The 12,084-nt window shown below is 35.1% G+C and overlaps 8 protein-coding genes and 3 pseudogenes across 11 annotated transcripts, besides 1 other annotated feature; 7 read left to right on the plus strand and 4 right to left on the minus strand.

The window, feature by feature from the left end:
* Nucleotides 1-12,084: part of a mobile genetic element that runs on past both edges of the window.
* TVAGG3_0456120 lies at nt 86-1,363 on the plus strand (annotated as a pseudogene). Its single transcript has one exon. A coding segment is annotated over exon 1 (1,278 nt).
* Nucleotides 2,361-2,714, plus strand: TVAGG3_0456130 (protein of unknown function, DUF4106 family; the record flags this gene model as incomplete). Its single annotated transcript, XM_051234842.1, has 1 exon — nt 2,361-2,714. One exon carries the CDS (start codon nt 2,361-2,363, stop codon nt 2,712-2,714), a length of 354 nt encoding a protein of 117 aa, XP_051104572.1.
* On the plus strand, nt 2,747-4,354 carry TVAGG3_0456140 (protein of unknown function, DUF4106 family; the record flags this gene model as incomplete). Its single annotated transcript, XM_051234843.1, has 1 exon — nt 2,747-4,354. One exon carries the CDS (start codon nt 2,747-2,749, stop codon nt 4,352-4,354), a length of 1,608 nt encoding a protein of 535 aa, XP_051104573.1.
* Nucleotides 5,780-6,073, plus strand: TVAGG3_0456150 (uncharacterized protein; the record flags this gene model as incomplete). The annotated part of the gene is made up of 1 exon (XM_051234844.1): nt 5,780-6,073. The coding sequence occupies one exon, from the start codon at nt 5,780-5,782 to the stop codon at nt 6,071-6,073; it is 294 nt and encodes a 97-aa protein (XP_051104574.1).
* TVAGG3_0456160 (uncharacterized protein) lies at nt 6,101-6,683 on the plus strand (the record flags this gene model as incomplete). Its single annotated transcript, XM_051234845.1, has 1 exon — nt 6,101-6,683. A coding segment is annotated over one exon (583 nt), but the record flags the coding sequence as incomplete, so codon positions are not given.
* TVAGG3_0456170 (uncharacterized protein) lies at nt 6,701-7,336 on the plus strand (the record flags this gene model as incomplete). Its single annotated transcript, XM_051234846.1, has 1 exon — nt 6,701-7,336. One exon carries the CDS (start codon nt 6,701-6,703, stop codon nt 7,334-7,336), a length of 636 nt encoding a protein of 211 aa, XP_051104576.1.
* Nucleotides 7,402-7,788, plus strand: TVAGG3_0456180 (protein of unknown function, DUF4108 family; the record flags this gene model as incomplete). The annotated part of the gene is made up of 1 exon (XM_001298713.2): nt 7,402-7,788. The coding sequence occupies one exon, from the start codon at nt 7,402-7,404 to the stop codon at nt 7,786-7,788; it is 387 nt and encodes a 128-aa protein (XP_001298714.2).
* TVAGG3_0456190 lies at nt 7,805-8,274 on the minus strand (annotated as a pseudogene). The gene has a single exon. A coding segment is annotated over exon 1 (470 nt).
* Nucleotides 9,090-9,278, minus strand: TVAGG3_0456200 (uncharacterized protein; the record flags this gene model as incomplete). Its single annotated transcript, XM_051234847.1, has 1 exon — nt 9,090-9,278. One exon carries the CDS (start codon nt 9,276-9,278, stop codon nt 9,090-9,092), a length of 189 nt encoding a protein of 62 aa, XP_051104577.1.
* On the minus strand, nt 9,647-10,308 carry TVAGG3_0456210 (annotated as a pseudogene). The gene has a single exon. A coding segment is annotated over exon 1 (662 nt).
* TVAGG3_0456220 (organellar and viral DNA polymerase type B) lies at nt 10,968-12,012 on the minus strand (the record flags this gene model as incomplete). Its single annotated transcript, XM_051234848.1, has 1 exon — nt 10,968-12,012. A coding segment is annotated over one exon (1,045 nt), but the record flags the coding sequence as incomplete, so codon positions are not given.

Consider the following 12,084-nt stretch of genomic DNA (forward strand, 5'->3'; position numbering starts at 1 on the left):
AGATGTCATAAATTTGAAAAACCATACTACTCAATATAAAATACTGAAAGATGAAGAGATAAAACAAAAAGCCCTGAAGACATATATGGATAGCGATGAGTATAAAAAAGAAGTTGAAGCAAATGTAAAGGCAGAAAAACTTTTACAGTTGCAAAACCAAACCGTACAGTATGAAAACTTAGCACAAGAAAGTAAAAATAACGACGCGGCTATGCAAAAGGCAATGAAAAGCGCGGAATATATAAAAGCTAACAATGACTGGTTAGATGCCCAAGCCAACGCCAAAGCAGCCCAGCTTATAGGGTCAATAAGGACAAAAATACAAGCGGATGAAGACAGTTCAAATGAACTTTAACAAATGCTGACTTTAAGAACGCCTTCGAAGCTCTTCATAGTAAGGTGAAACTAGTGAACGACTTCTCATCTGGAAAGAAACTGAAGTCTGAAGGTTTCGACAACGAGTTAAGAGAAGTAGCACAAAATATGACGAAAATAACAGATGCAGCAACGAGACAGGCAGTTCAAAGTGCCTATGACGCCGTTAGAGCAACTGTTGTGAAAAGTCAAGAAAAAGAGTTACAACAGACCAAAACAGACCTAGTAAATGCTTTCTTAAAAACGAAAAGTCAGGTAGGACATTACGCTGCAGATGGAACATATGTGCCAGCTGGTGGAACTTATATACCACCAAACCCTCCAAGAGAAGCACCTGCACCAGGACTACCTAAAACATTTACATCGTCACATGGACACAGACACAGGCATGCACCAAAACCAACACAACAACCAACAGTTCAAAATCCAGCACCACAACCACCTCCACAACCAGCACAGCAACCAACAGTTCAAAACCCTGCACAACAACCACCTCCACAAACAGAGCAAGGACATAAAAGAAGTAGAGAACAAGGAAACCAAGAATTCTTAAAAATGCTTAAAGAAGAGTGTGGTTTCCCAGATACTGTTGACTTTAGTGACAGATATAAAGAAGCTATTGGAAAGTTCAAGGATGGAAATACTGACCCGAACCTATTTAGCTTTATGGCTCAGCACCAAAACGGATATAATCTCAAACCTGGAAAATACAAGCTCGCTAAGGGATATGATTTAATAGCATATCATCCAAATGACATGGATGAATTTACTCCGAGATATTTGATGTCAGAGCTAAATGACAATTCAACTTTCGTCATGAAACGCGTAAAAAATAGAGACGGAACGAAAGAACAAAAGCTTATGAATGCGGATGACGTAGATAGGGAAATTGTTGAAAACGGTCTCGGAATATATGAAATGCCAGCAGATGAGGTACAAGAAACTCCACAGGAAGAAGTTCAGATACAACCAGACATGGAAGAAATAGTTCAGCAACAACAGCTAGAAGAGCCTGAAGGAAACGAACAAGTCCTTCCTTTGGAAACTAACTTCACAGAACTAGATGAAGATTTGGAACAGCCGAAAAATCTTGACCCTCAACAAGAGTATGCGGAGAATATGGAATATTTCCAAGAGTCTAAAAAAAATTCGGCTGACATAGTAGAAGAATATCGAAAAATGTTTGCCGACATACAAAAGACTCCAACATCAGATGAAAATATCCAGCATAGAATGGAAAACTGAAAAAAAATGTACACAAATACAACAACCCTTTTTACTTACGAGCATTTAACGTTCAATCTTCGGATGAACTCGGTGAAAATAAAAGGTTAAATTTCAAGAAAACATATAGAAATGAAACATTGTTTAAAGTTCATTCAGAACCTAACCAAGATGGAAACAAACCTACTTTTGTTTCTGCAGACGATGGAACTACAATGAGATGGGGTCATAAAGCTAATCCGGATAGGTGGTTCATAAACTTACAACCTCAATTCCAAGAAGTTGTAGACGCAATGGAAGCGAATGGTGAACGAGATATAGCTGGTATTTTCAGCGCGGCTTTAATGCCATTGAAAGATATGAAACATGCAGATATTTTGGACCAGTATGAAATGAACATGGCTGATGGAAATATAACACCTGACGTTCTAGAACATTTATCTCAAAGAACTACACAGAACCATAGAGATGGTATATTTGGTGAAGAGTTTAGAAAGAAAGTTAGGGAGAGCGAAGGAAGAGAACCTATTGTACATGACCTTGCAAACGAAAGTTTACAAAATGTCATAAAAACTTACTTTGCAGACAATGAACCGAGAAGGGATGAATATTTAAGAAAACTCAAATGGACAGTACCAAATGAAATGTTAGTATTGAAAAACATGTTCCTTGACAAAATAAAACCAACTACAGAAATAAACGACGCAAGACTGAAAGATTGGGTAGAAGCTTTCCCATTCACAAAAGATATTGTTGGTAACATGGAAAGAAAACCAGAATGGCTACAAAAACATATATTTGGAAACGAGCTTATTCCATATGGACAGGCACTGTTTGAAGAGCTTGAACCGGAAACTCAGGAAAGAGTCATGCAAACAATACGCGAAGACTCAAATACAGACTATGACAAACTCTTTCTAGGATATAGGTTACCTGAGATGGGCGACCAGAGCCAAAAGGCAAAAAGGACATGGGAAATTTGCAACATACTAGATGAACATAATGCAAAGATGCAACAACTTCAAGCAGAGGGCAATGAAGGAAAAAGAAGAGTTAAAAACTCAGTCAGGAAGAAAGTAAAGCTTGGTCGGAGTGGGTTCTATTATGACATATAAATCCAACTATTCTATATTTTTACTCATATGAAATGTACGCCGCTCAGAATATAACGCCAACAGTTTTGGATGCTATGAATGGAAATGTTTCCGAATGGTATAACGAATGCGACAATGCCATTAGAAGGTCAGAAATAGTTCCTGGAACTTACGAATATACAACTGCTGTTTCTTATGGAAACGTAGGTGAGTTTGGAGAAGGTTCTTCAACAACAGTAGATATTGCTTGCGACAGGTTTCATATAATTTCTATTGACAACTCTTTCTTATACGTGGAACAAGACATTGAAATAAAACCTTCTGCCAAGTTGTCTGACAAGAAAGGTTGCAATGGAATTTTCTATGTCGGATACCAATATGCTCCAGAAGTTTTCATGGGATATAAGATATATTCTAACTCTGACTTAGTTCAAACAGTAACATGGGCAAACTATGAATGGTTCGCTTTGAGAAACTCAGTACAACCACAAGCTAGAGAACAAACAGACCAGTATGCAACTATTGAGAAAATAAGAAGACTTGACCCTAACGTTCCAGGAGTTTATGTTAACCTTTCTGGACAAACTGCAGCAGCAGTAACCAAAGTAAAATTGAAACTTAGAGTTCCTTTGTCATCTTTCCTCATCTTCAGGTTTTTAAGATACTTGCCAAACTGGGCAGGAAAAATTTCTATTGAACTTACTCCAAGCAAAAATAACTTAGTCATTGCACCAACACAAGACCCATTCACTCTTACAGACGTAAAGGGAGCAAATCAAACGTCATTCGCCGAATTTTGCAAAGACAAAGTTGACTTAGACTTTGGTTTCTCAAACCTCAACACTGAAGTAAACTACTACTTCAATGCTGCTGGAACTGCTTGGGACCCAGTTAAGTTCACATGCGAAAAATTTGAATGCAAGAGAATAGAAAGCAGACTTGCAGTCTATATGTTGGACCCAGATATTTCAAATGCTTTAGCTGCCAAATATATTGCAGTTCCACTTATGTTCCCTATACACCAAATATCTGTCAAAGACTTTGCAGGTGAAGTTGGAAACCAAAGTGCTGACCCAGGTGCAAGAACAGATATTGCCTTAACAACTGCAATGAAACATGCAGATACTATGTTTGTACTGTTCAGACGAACTATAAATGACTATTCTTGCTTCTACAACCCTGGTATTAAATACCATATAAACATAGATGGCAAATACTATCCAAGAGAAGAATATTCTACAGTTGAGGATATGAGGTCATACAACTTGACATTAGATGCTATGAACTTTAACAACAACTTCACAACAACCATTAACCCTGAAATGCAAAGTTCTATTATGCCATATGTGAAAGTATGGACTCATACAGGAGCTCAAAACACTCAATATACAAATGGAGACCGTTCAAACTTTTGGCTTGGCATTCCATTTGCTGACTCAGAAGACTTTATGGGTGGTATTTCAACTGTTGGTACAGTTCAAATACAATATACTGGTGACAGAGACGGTCCAAATGAATTGAAAGCAAAGAAGTTTACAAAACCAATAGCACTTTTCACGGAAGATGCTCTTTTGAAGATTCGTTCGATGAAACCTGCTGGGGCTCCTCAGATTGGTATAACGACAGCTTCCATCGAGCAGATTTTGGCAGCAGGTCAGTAAGTTGTTCTTGAACTGACTTCTCTCCGTCAAATATTGACAGTACGCCAGTTTTGACATAAAATTGTATTATAAACTTACCTTTAGAAATATCGGTCAGTTTTGTTGTTATATTTTTGTCAACGTCAAGAACTTTCACCATCTCGGTTATACCAACTTTCTTTGCTTTATGAAAATATTTTGGTTCAGCAAAGACTGCTATTCTATAACATTTTCCATTGTTTGTGTAAAGAACTATTCTATCAATGAACTTGTATTGTTTGTGTGTGTAAACTTTGTTCTGCTTCAATTCGAAGAGATACTCAAATACGTCCATCTTTTTATTCTAAGTAAAATGTCATTTCCGAAAAATAGAAGCGTAAGTGTTTCAAAAGGTTTAATGGCGATGGCAGATGTGAAGTTAAATTCACCAACTCAAACAAACAGTCAAAGTGTTGTTGTCAATGTCAAAGAAAGAGATGTTGAAGTGGGGAAACCATACGAAGACAAGATGGTATAACAATAGTTCCTGTAAAAGAACAACATATCCTGAAGTTAGCAGAGACTTAAGTTCTGTTGCAGATATTCGAAATGACTACCAACAACTTAAAGACAAACTTAAAACTCAGGAGAAGATTTGTCAAGCTTTGGGTATAATGTTAAACTTGGTCGAACACAACCCTGTAAAAGTGAACTCATATGTCATTGCACCTCATGAAGTTTTGAAAGAACTATTGAAACTTTTGACAGAGGCAGACGATATAAACATCAAAGAAATAGAACCCGACATTGCTTGCTGTGGTGTTTCATATAATGTCATTGACAAGATATACGTTATGAAAGGAGGTGAAACGTTGAACTTAAAATATAGTTTCCCAGACGTCATAAAAATATTTGACGACCACAACATTTCATTAAAAGTTTGTTTGCTAAGTAAATGGCAGAAGACATAGTGGTTTATACTATTACGACTAAAAACCCTGAGTCATATAATTCTATAACAACAAACTTACAAAGTCCTCAAGGACGTATTGTAAACTAACTTTAAACACAATGACGACTAAAGCCTGTTTTGCTCTTTTGACACCAGAAGACTTTGTTGTTGTGAATGGTAAAAAATACTTCTTTGAAGATACTTACTCAGATATACCACCAACAGGTTTTGTTGACTTATTTAATACTTTAAGGACGGATGTAACATGTGCTGCAACTAGAGCAGGTTTCATTATGTTTGGATGTCCGACTGAGTTTACTATAAACGATATGAGCTATAATACAAAACTTATATCTGGTTTTTACTACCAACAATTTCCTATAACAGGAAAAGGTGTCATACAAGGTTTGTCTGTTCCATTGACTTTAAGTACACCTATTTTATATATTGTTTCAAACTTAGGTTCAAAGTGCTATTCGAATGTCGACAGAAACTACTATGACCAAAAAATACTCATGCGTATAAACAACACTTTCTCTGCTGGTTTGCCTATTGTTCATTCGAATGCAGAGTTTTCAGCTTTAGTAAACTCAAACACTTTAGCAAACATAAACTTAACCTTAGTCGACGCAAACTTTGTTCCTGTAAAACTTTTATGTCCTATGTATTTGTCAATGACGGCAGAAAGTTTCGAATTGGAAGATGCAACTGGTGAAAGTATTGTACTACAAGAACAACTTCAACAACAAATAGCTCAAGAACAACAAATGCAACAAATAGCTCAAGAACAACAAATAGCTCAAGAATAAAAAAATATTTTTTTTATTTTTATAAAAATGTACAGAATAGACGTTTCAGATTTTTATGACTTCCAAGCGTTCAGAAATATGTGTCCATTTCGAGACTATAACAAAGCAGTCGAGAATTTGAAACGTTTAGTCATTTATGTCGACTCTGCCCCAGAATGTTATGTCATGAAAGAATGGGATGTTGTCTTTAACAAACCAAGAGCGACAATAGTTTCAGAACAAGAATGTAGACAGAAACTTAAGAAAATAAAAGTCGTACAAGTTGGTATGAAGATGTTAGATGCTTGGGATATCTTATTGTCAAAGTTAGAAGATTTTTCAGTTCGTGGTATAAAGTTCTATACACCATCTCCAAACTTCTATTCTATCTTCACTGGATATAAATACGAACAAGTAGAATGGAAAGAAAATGTTATAGAAGCTTGGTTAGACCATGTCAAAGAAATTATATGCAATGGAAACGAAAGAGTCTATGAGTATATCTTATGTTGGTTTGCAAACATCTTACAACATCCAAGTGCTAAAAATGAAACTGCTCTCATTATAATTGGAAAACAAGGAACTGGTAAGAACACTTTCTTTACAGATATCTTATGCAAACTGTTAGAGGGCTATTCGAACCCTAATATGACAAACTTAGAAAACATCTGCGGTAAATTTAACTCTTCAATAGAGAATATGAAACTTATAGTATGTAACGAACTTCAAAGTATAGATACAACAAAGGTTTTAAACTCAGATGCTTTGAAGAGTCTTATAACAGACAAAGTTGGAGTTGTTGAAAGAAAATATAAAGACCAAAGAGTTTGTGAAAATGTTGCAAATTTCATCATGGTTTCAAACAATGCCGTTCCGATGAAGTTAGAAAGTTCTGACAGAAGATATGTAGTTGTCAGAACGTCAGATTCTCATATGCAAGATACAGAATATTTTGACGACTTAGCAGAAACTTTGACACCTAACTTTTACAACCACTTGTTCTCATATTTCATGACATTAGATATTTCTAAGTTCAATCCAAGACAAATTCCATATACCGAAGAAAGACAAACATTGTTAGAAGCAAACAAGAGTGTATATGAACTGTTTATAGATGAGACTAACTTTGAGTGTTTAGATGAAAGGTCATTGTACGATTCGTATAAACAATATTGTCAAGAGTATGGTTATATGGCAGCTTCTAAACGTACATTCTTGGCAAATGTCAAAAGTCTTTTAGATGTTCAGAACGGCGTATATACAAAGAAAAATTTTTATGAGTAAATTTAAAAAAAATATTTTTTTATCCGATAGAAAAGATGACGAAATATATTTCAGTCAACAAATATATGACAGAAGTCAAAGATAAGTTAGCTCCATTCGCTTATTTGAATGTTTACTTCTACCATTTTGAAAAGTCTACATTTGACAAAGTTTGGAACATCGAACCAGTTAAGTTTGCTGTTGTTAGAAAAATGGTGCAATTTGAAGACTTAGACATAGAAGGTTTGTTAGCAGTCAAAGAAAATTTTGACAGAAAGTTCTCAAAACTCGAAGAAGGCAAAGCATACAAACTTGTTATACCTTATGAACCAAAGAAAGCAGACGACTATGAATATTATGAGTCTAAGATAGTTGAAGTTCAAGGTAAATTGGGTAAAAAGATTTTAGAGTCTAAGCCAGTGTTTACTCCTAAAGAGGAAGAGAACATTGACATTGACCCAGAAATGTTCTAAAAATAAAATTTTATTTTTACATGTCAAATTTCTTTTTCTCTGGCTCTGGCTCTGGTTCTTTCTTCTCTTCTTCTACTTTCTTTTCTTCTTTTACTTTCTTTTCTTTCTTTTCTTTCTTCTTCTTTTCTGGTGGAGTTATGTCAAATTTCTCAGAACCATATTTATGTAAAAGTTCTTTGTCCTTTAATAGCTCATCTATTCTGTTTTCTATTTCATCTTCAAGAACAGCGCATGTGCCTTCTTTGCATTCTAAGAACTTTTGTTGGACTTCATCTTTCAATCGGCGTCATCTCTGTCAACAAGTCTGTCATTGACAAATTTTAAGACTGCTCTTTTGTAATTTTATGGTTCTTGTCATATTCCCAGAAACAGAACTTTAGAACAAATTCACCTTTCTTGTTTACTACTAGTAAGATTTTTATGGTCGACAGAAGTTTTAGAGTCGAAAAGCTTGTCTCGAATATAGATAGCGAAATCGCTAGACATTTTCTAAAAGATAAAATTTTAATTTTTTCTAAAAATATGTTAGAAAAAAAGTTTGCTGACATTGACAAGAAATTTGAGAATGTTTTGAAGAAGAACAAGAGGAAGTTGGAAAATGCTCAGATAAAACCCATACATGACAAGTTCTTATTTGCTCAGAATGGTATAACAGGTCTAATTGCACCACCTGGGTCGGGTAAGACTTTCACTTATCTTAAAATGGCTGCACAACAACAAGAACTAGATGAGAAGAACCCATTCTATGAGTTAGTTGTCATTTGTAGTACTTCGGGTCAATTTGACCAAACCGTCAATTCGTTCAAAGATATTATAAAGAAGTCTAAGTTAGTATGTATAAAAGACTCTGAGTTGTTAGATTGGATAAAGAAGTACCAAAGAAGAGTTTGAAGTACAATGCTATAAATGAGTATATAAATTCTAAGTTTAAAGACCCAAATGAGGAAATGCAGAGAATATTAGAGAAGAAACACTTCAGAAACAAACAGAAAGAGATAGAATACATTTCGAAGAAATTGCAATCTTACGATTGGAAGACATACCCTCATAGATGTCTTCTTATCTTAGATGACTTTGCTTCTCATCCTTTGTTAAAGAACAGAGAACAAGACATGTGTCGAATTCTTAAGAAGCTCAGACACTTTAACATCTCAGTTGTCATTTGTGTACAGACAGCAAAGAGTTTAAGTAAGGATGTTAAAAGAATACTTACTGACATTGTACTTTTCCCTGGATTGTCCGAAGACGATTTCATGGAACTTATGAAAGAGTCCATGGCAGGTAAGTTTGACAGACATGAACTATGGGAGAAGTACAAAGTCATACAAGACCCTCATACTTCTTTCAGAATTCATATCTACGCGAACAAAGTTCAAATTGTAAAAAGTCAAGCGTAAAAATGTAAGTGTTTGAGTCTTAGTCTGTTGTGGTGCTGGGGCTGTCGGTTCTTCTGGCTTTGGAAGGCATTCAGGAAGAGGAACGTCGGACATTCGTTTGTGTCCTGTCGGAAGGAAGAACTTTTCCTGTCGGAAGGAAAAACTTTTCCTGTTGTCGGGAAATTTTTTTCCTGTCTGAAGGAAAAACTTTTTCTGAAGTTCGACCAAAAAGTTCTCAATTTTCGAAAATTTGAATGGTTTACGGACGAACAACTGGAAAAATTTTTCCAGTTGTCAGGAAATTTTTTTCCTGTCGGAAGGAAGAGTTCTTCCTGTTGTCGGGAAATTTTTTTCCTGTCGGAAGGAAGAACTTGGAATGTCGGAAGGAAGAACTTGGAATGTCGGAAGGATTTGACAAGACAATTTACCTTATAGAGCTACCTGAGCCATCTGAAGTCAAGCTTGAAAAATAAAGAGTTCATCTACTCTACTTGTTTGAAGTTGTCAAAATACTCTGTTATTTTTTCTTTCAGTAGCGGCAAATCTTCTTTGAAGGTAAGTATTGTACAACCTTTAATATCATAGTGTGTTTGAGGTAACGTATCTTGAACTATTTGTTTCACATCTTCATTTGGGTCATTGAAATCGGTAAGTTTTCGCGATAGAACCAATTTCTGTCAGATTTGTAAATCTTAGCAAGGTCGAAAGCTTTTGTTTTTCTTCTGACTAAATGCAACATAACCATATCTCTGTCTTCTTCATTTTCCATCTCTTCAGTATAAAATCATATACTTATAGTTCTTTTTCCTTTCCTTTTGGTACCGAACGTGGTATTCTTTTCTGAATGCTTTTGTCTTCTTTCATCATATCTTCTCTCTGCTTTGTACAAGTTCGTCAAGTAGCATAAGTATGTAGATTGCATAACGAGGTGAAGCCCACATTGCTATTGAACTAACTAGGAACTTATGAACATATATACCTTTTAGATGTGATGGTAAGTTTTGTCTGTCTTGGTACATCTTTTTAAGTCTACATGTTCAAACTCACTGAGGAGTTCATGAGTGCTATTTAATTCAAACCAATCTTGTGGTTTCATAGTATCTGGAGCAAAACATGCTGTCAAAATACTTTGCATTTGGTACATATCGTCTTTGACCGAACGAATGAGACGTAACTGTTTGTTAAACTGAACCCACTCATATTCTTCATTTATAGCTTCATGGACTATAACTGTTGTTGTGTTCTCTGTTGTTGTCATATCTGTCCTTACATACAAAATAAAAAAATAAATAAAAATAAAACTAACTTTATTTTTTCTGTCTTAAGGAAATTCATGATTTCATAGAGTTTTGGCGACCCCGAAGGAAGTCGGTCTAGAGAAATTTCACTGTTTTTCGTACGGAATCTCTATCCTCGGTTTTTTGAGGGTAGCAATCTTATGCCATTTTACTCAGATTTTTGTGCTGAATTCAATAAAAATATATTTTAGGGTAGAAGGTTAGATCTAACCTGTCTTCTACCCTCTTTTCTACCCCAGTTATTTTATAAGCGTTTTACATGGTAAACGTTATTTTTACATGTATTTTTCAGCAACTTCGTCAAATAATTTTATAGCTTTATCTATCTCATCTACTTCAAACGTTTCTTTACCTTTTATGGGAGCACCATACATTTTCTCAAACTTTTCAAGTAGTTCTGTTTCTGCAGCTCTCATATCATTAACTAACACAACCTTGACTATATTGACTGTACTGTCATATCTTAGAGTTATATTATATGTCCTTCCTATCTTATATCTCTTTGTATTGAAGTCCTTCGGTTTCTGAACGATGTAAAGTAAGCCTTCACTGCAACGTTCCGTATCGAATGAACCATATGTTATGAAATTATATCCAACAACTGGGTCTAACCATAACAAAACTAGTGGTATAAGACTTTTGTCTATAAGATATGCTGTAGTTCCATGAAATCTTACCGATATCAAAAGCTCAGGATTTCTTGTCAAAATTTTCTGAGTTGAAGCATTTCTAACCCAGTCCTTTGCTCTCTTTCCAGATAGTGTTAGAATGTCTGACAAAGAATATTTGTTGTATTTCTTTGAGTATCTTACGTTTAAATCACCTATTCTAACCACTTTGGTGTCATTGTCTATCTTTCCAACTGTTTCAAACTCAATGTTTGACATCTCTTTCTTTAAGTCAGCATAGTCGTTTCTCATACGTTCTATCTCTTTGACGGAGTAGTTATATTTCCTAATTGCTGCCTTACATTTTGAACATTGCGGGTTCATTTTTGCGTTATATTCTGAAACCTTACCTGCTAGTATGACTAAGGCGTAGATGGTTTTCTTTAACTCAAAGGTTGCTGGTTTTATCTGTTGGTTCCATACCTTACCTCTTCTATCTTTATCTCTTATCTGCAAGACACACTCAGCAACTAACGAAACAAAGTTGTCGTAGGTCTTAAATTCTTCAGATTTATATATGTCAATGACTTTGTGGTTGCAATGAAATCCAAGAAACTCATAGTTAACCTTTCGTATGAACTTCTTTATTTCTACTGAGTCAGTTGCTTTGACTTCTATTTCATCGAATTCTGGAATAGTAAGCTTTTGTTGTTGGATTTCAGGCAATTTGGGTAAATGGTCAATAATATCCTGCATTTCATAAAGATACTGTTCATTTGTTTCATCTTTCGCACTACAGTCTAAAGTACTTGTTAAAAGTTCTTGCTTTATCTTCTGGATTTTTGTTTCGAAAGTATATGAAGAAGGAATGAAGCTTTTCATCTCTACTAACATTGAAGTTGGGTTCATGACTAACGAGTTTGGTGCTGTTGTTGCTAACATGTTCTTACAATAAAAATAAAAAAATATTTTTTTAAAAAAAACCAACTTTATTTTTTATTTCGGGAAAACTCA

This window comes from Trichomonas vaginalis, chromosome V (genome assembly GCF_026262505.1).
Source record: "Trichomonas vaginalis G3 chromosome V, whole genome shotgun sequence".
NCBI classification, from domain to species: domain Eukaryota; phylum Parabasalia; order Trichomonadida; family Trichomonadidae; genus Trichomonas; species Trichomonas vaginalis.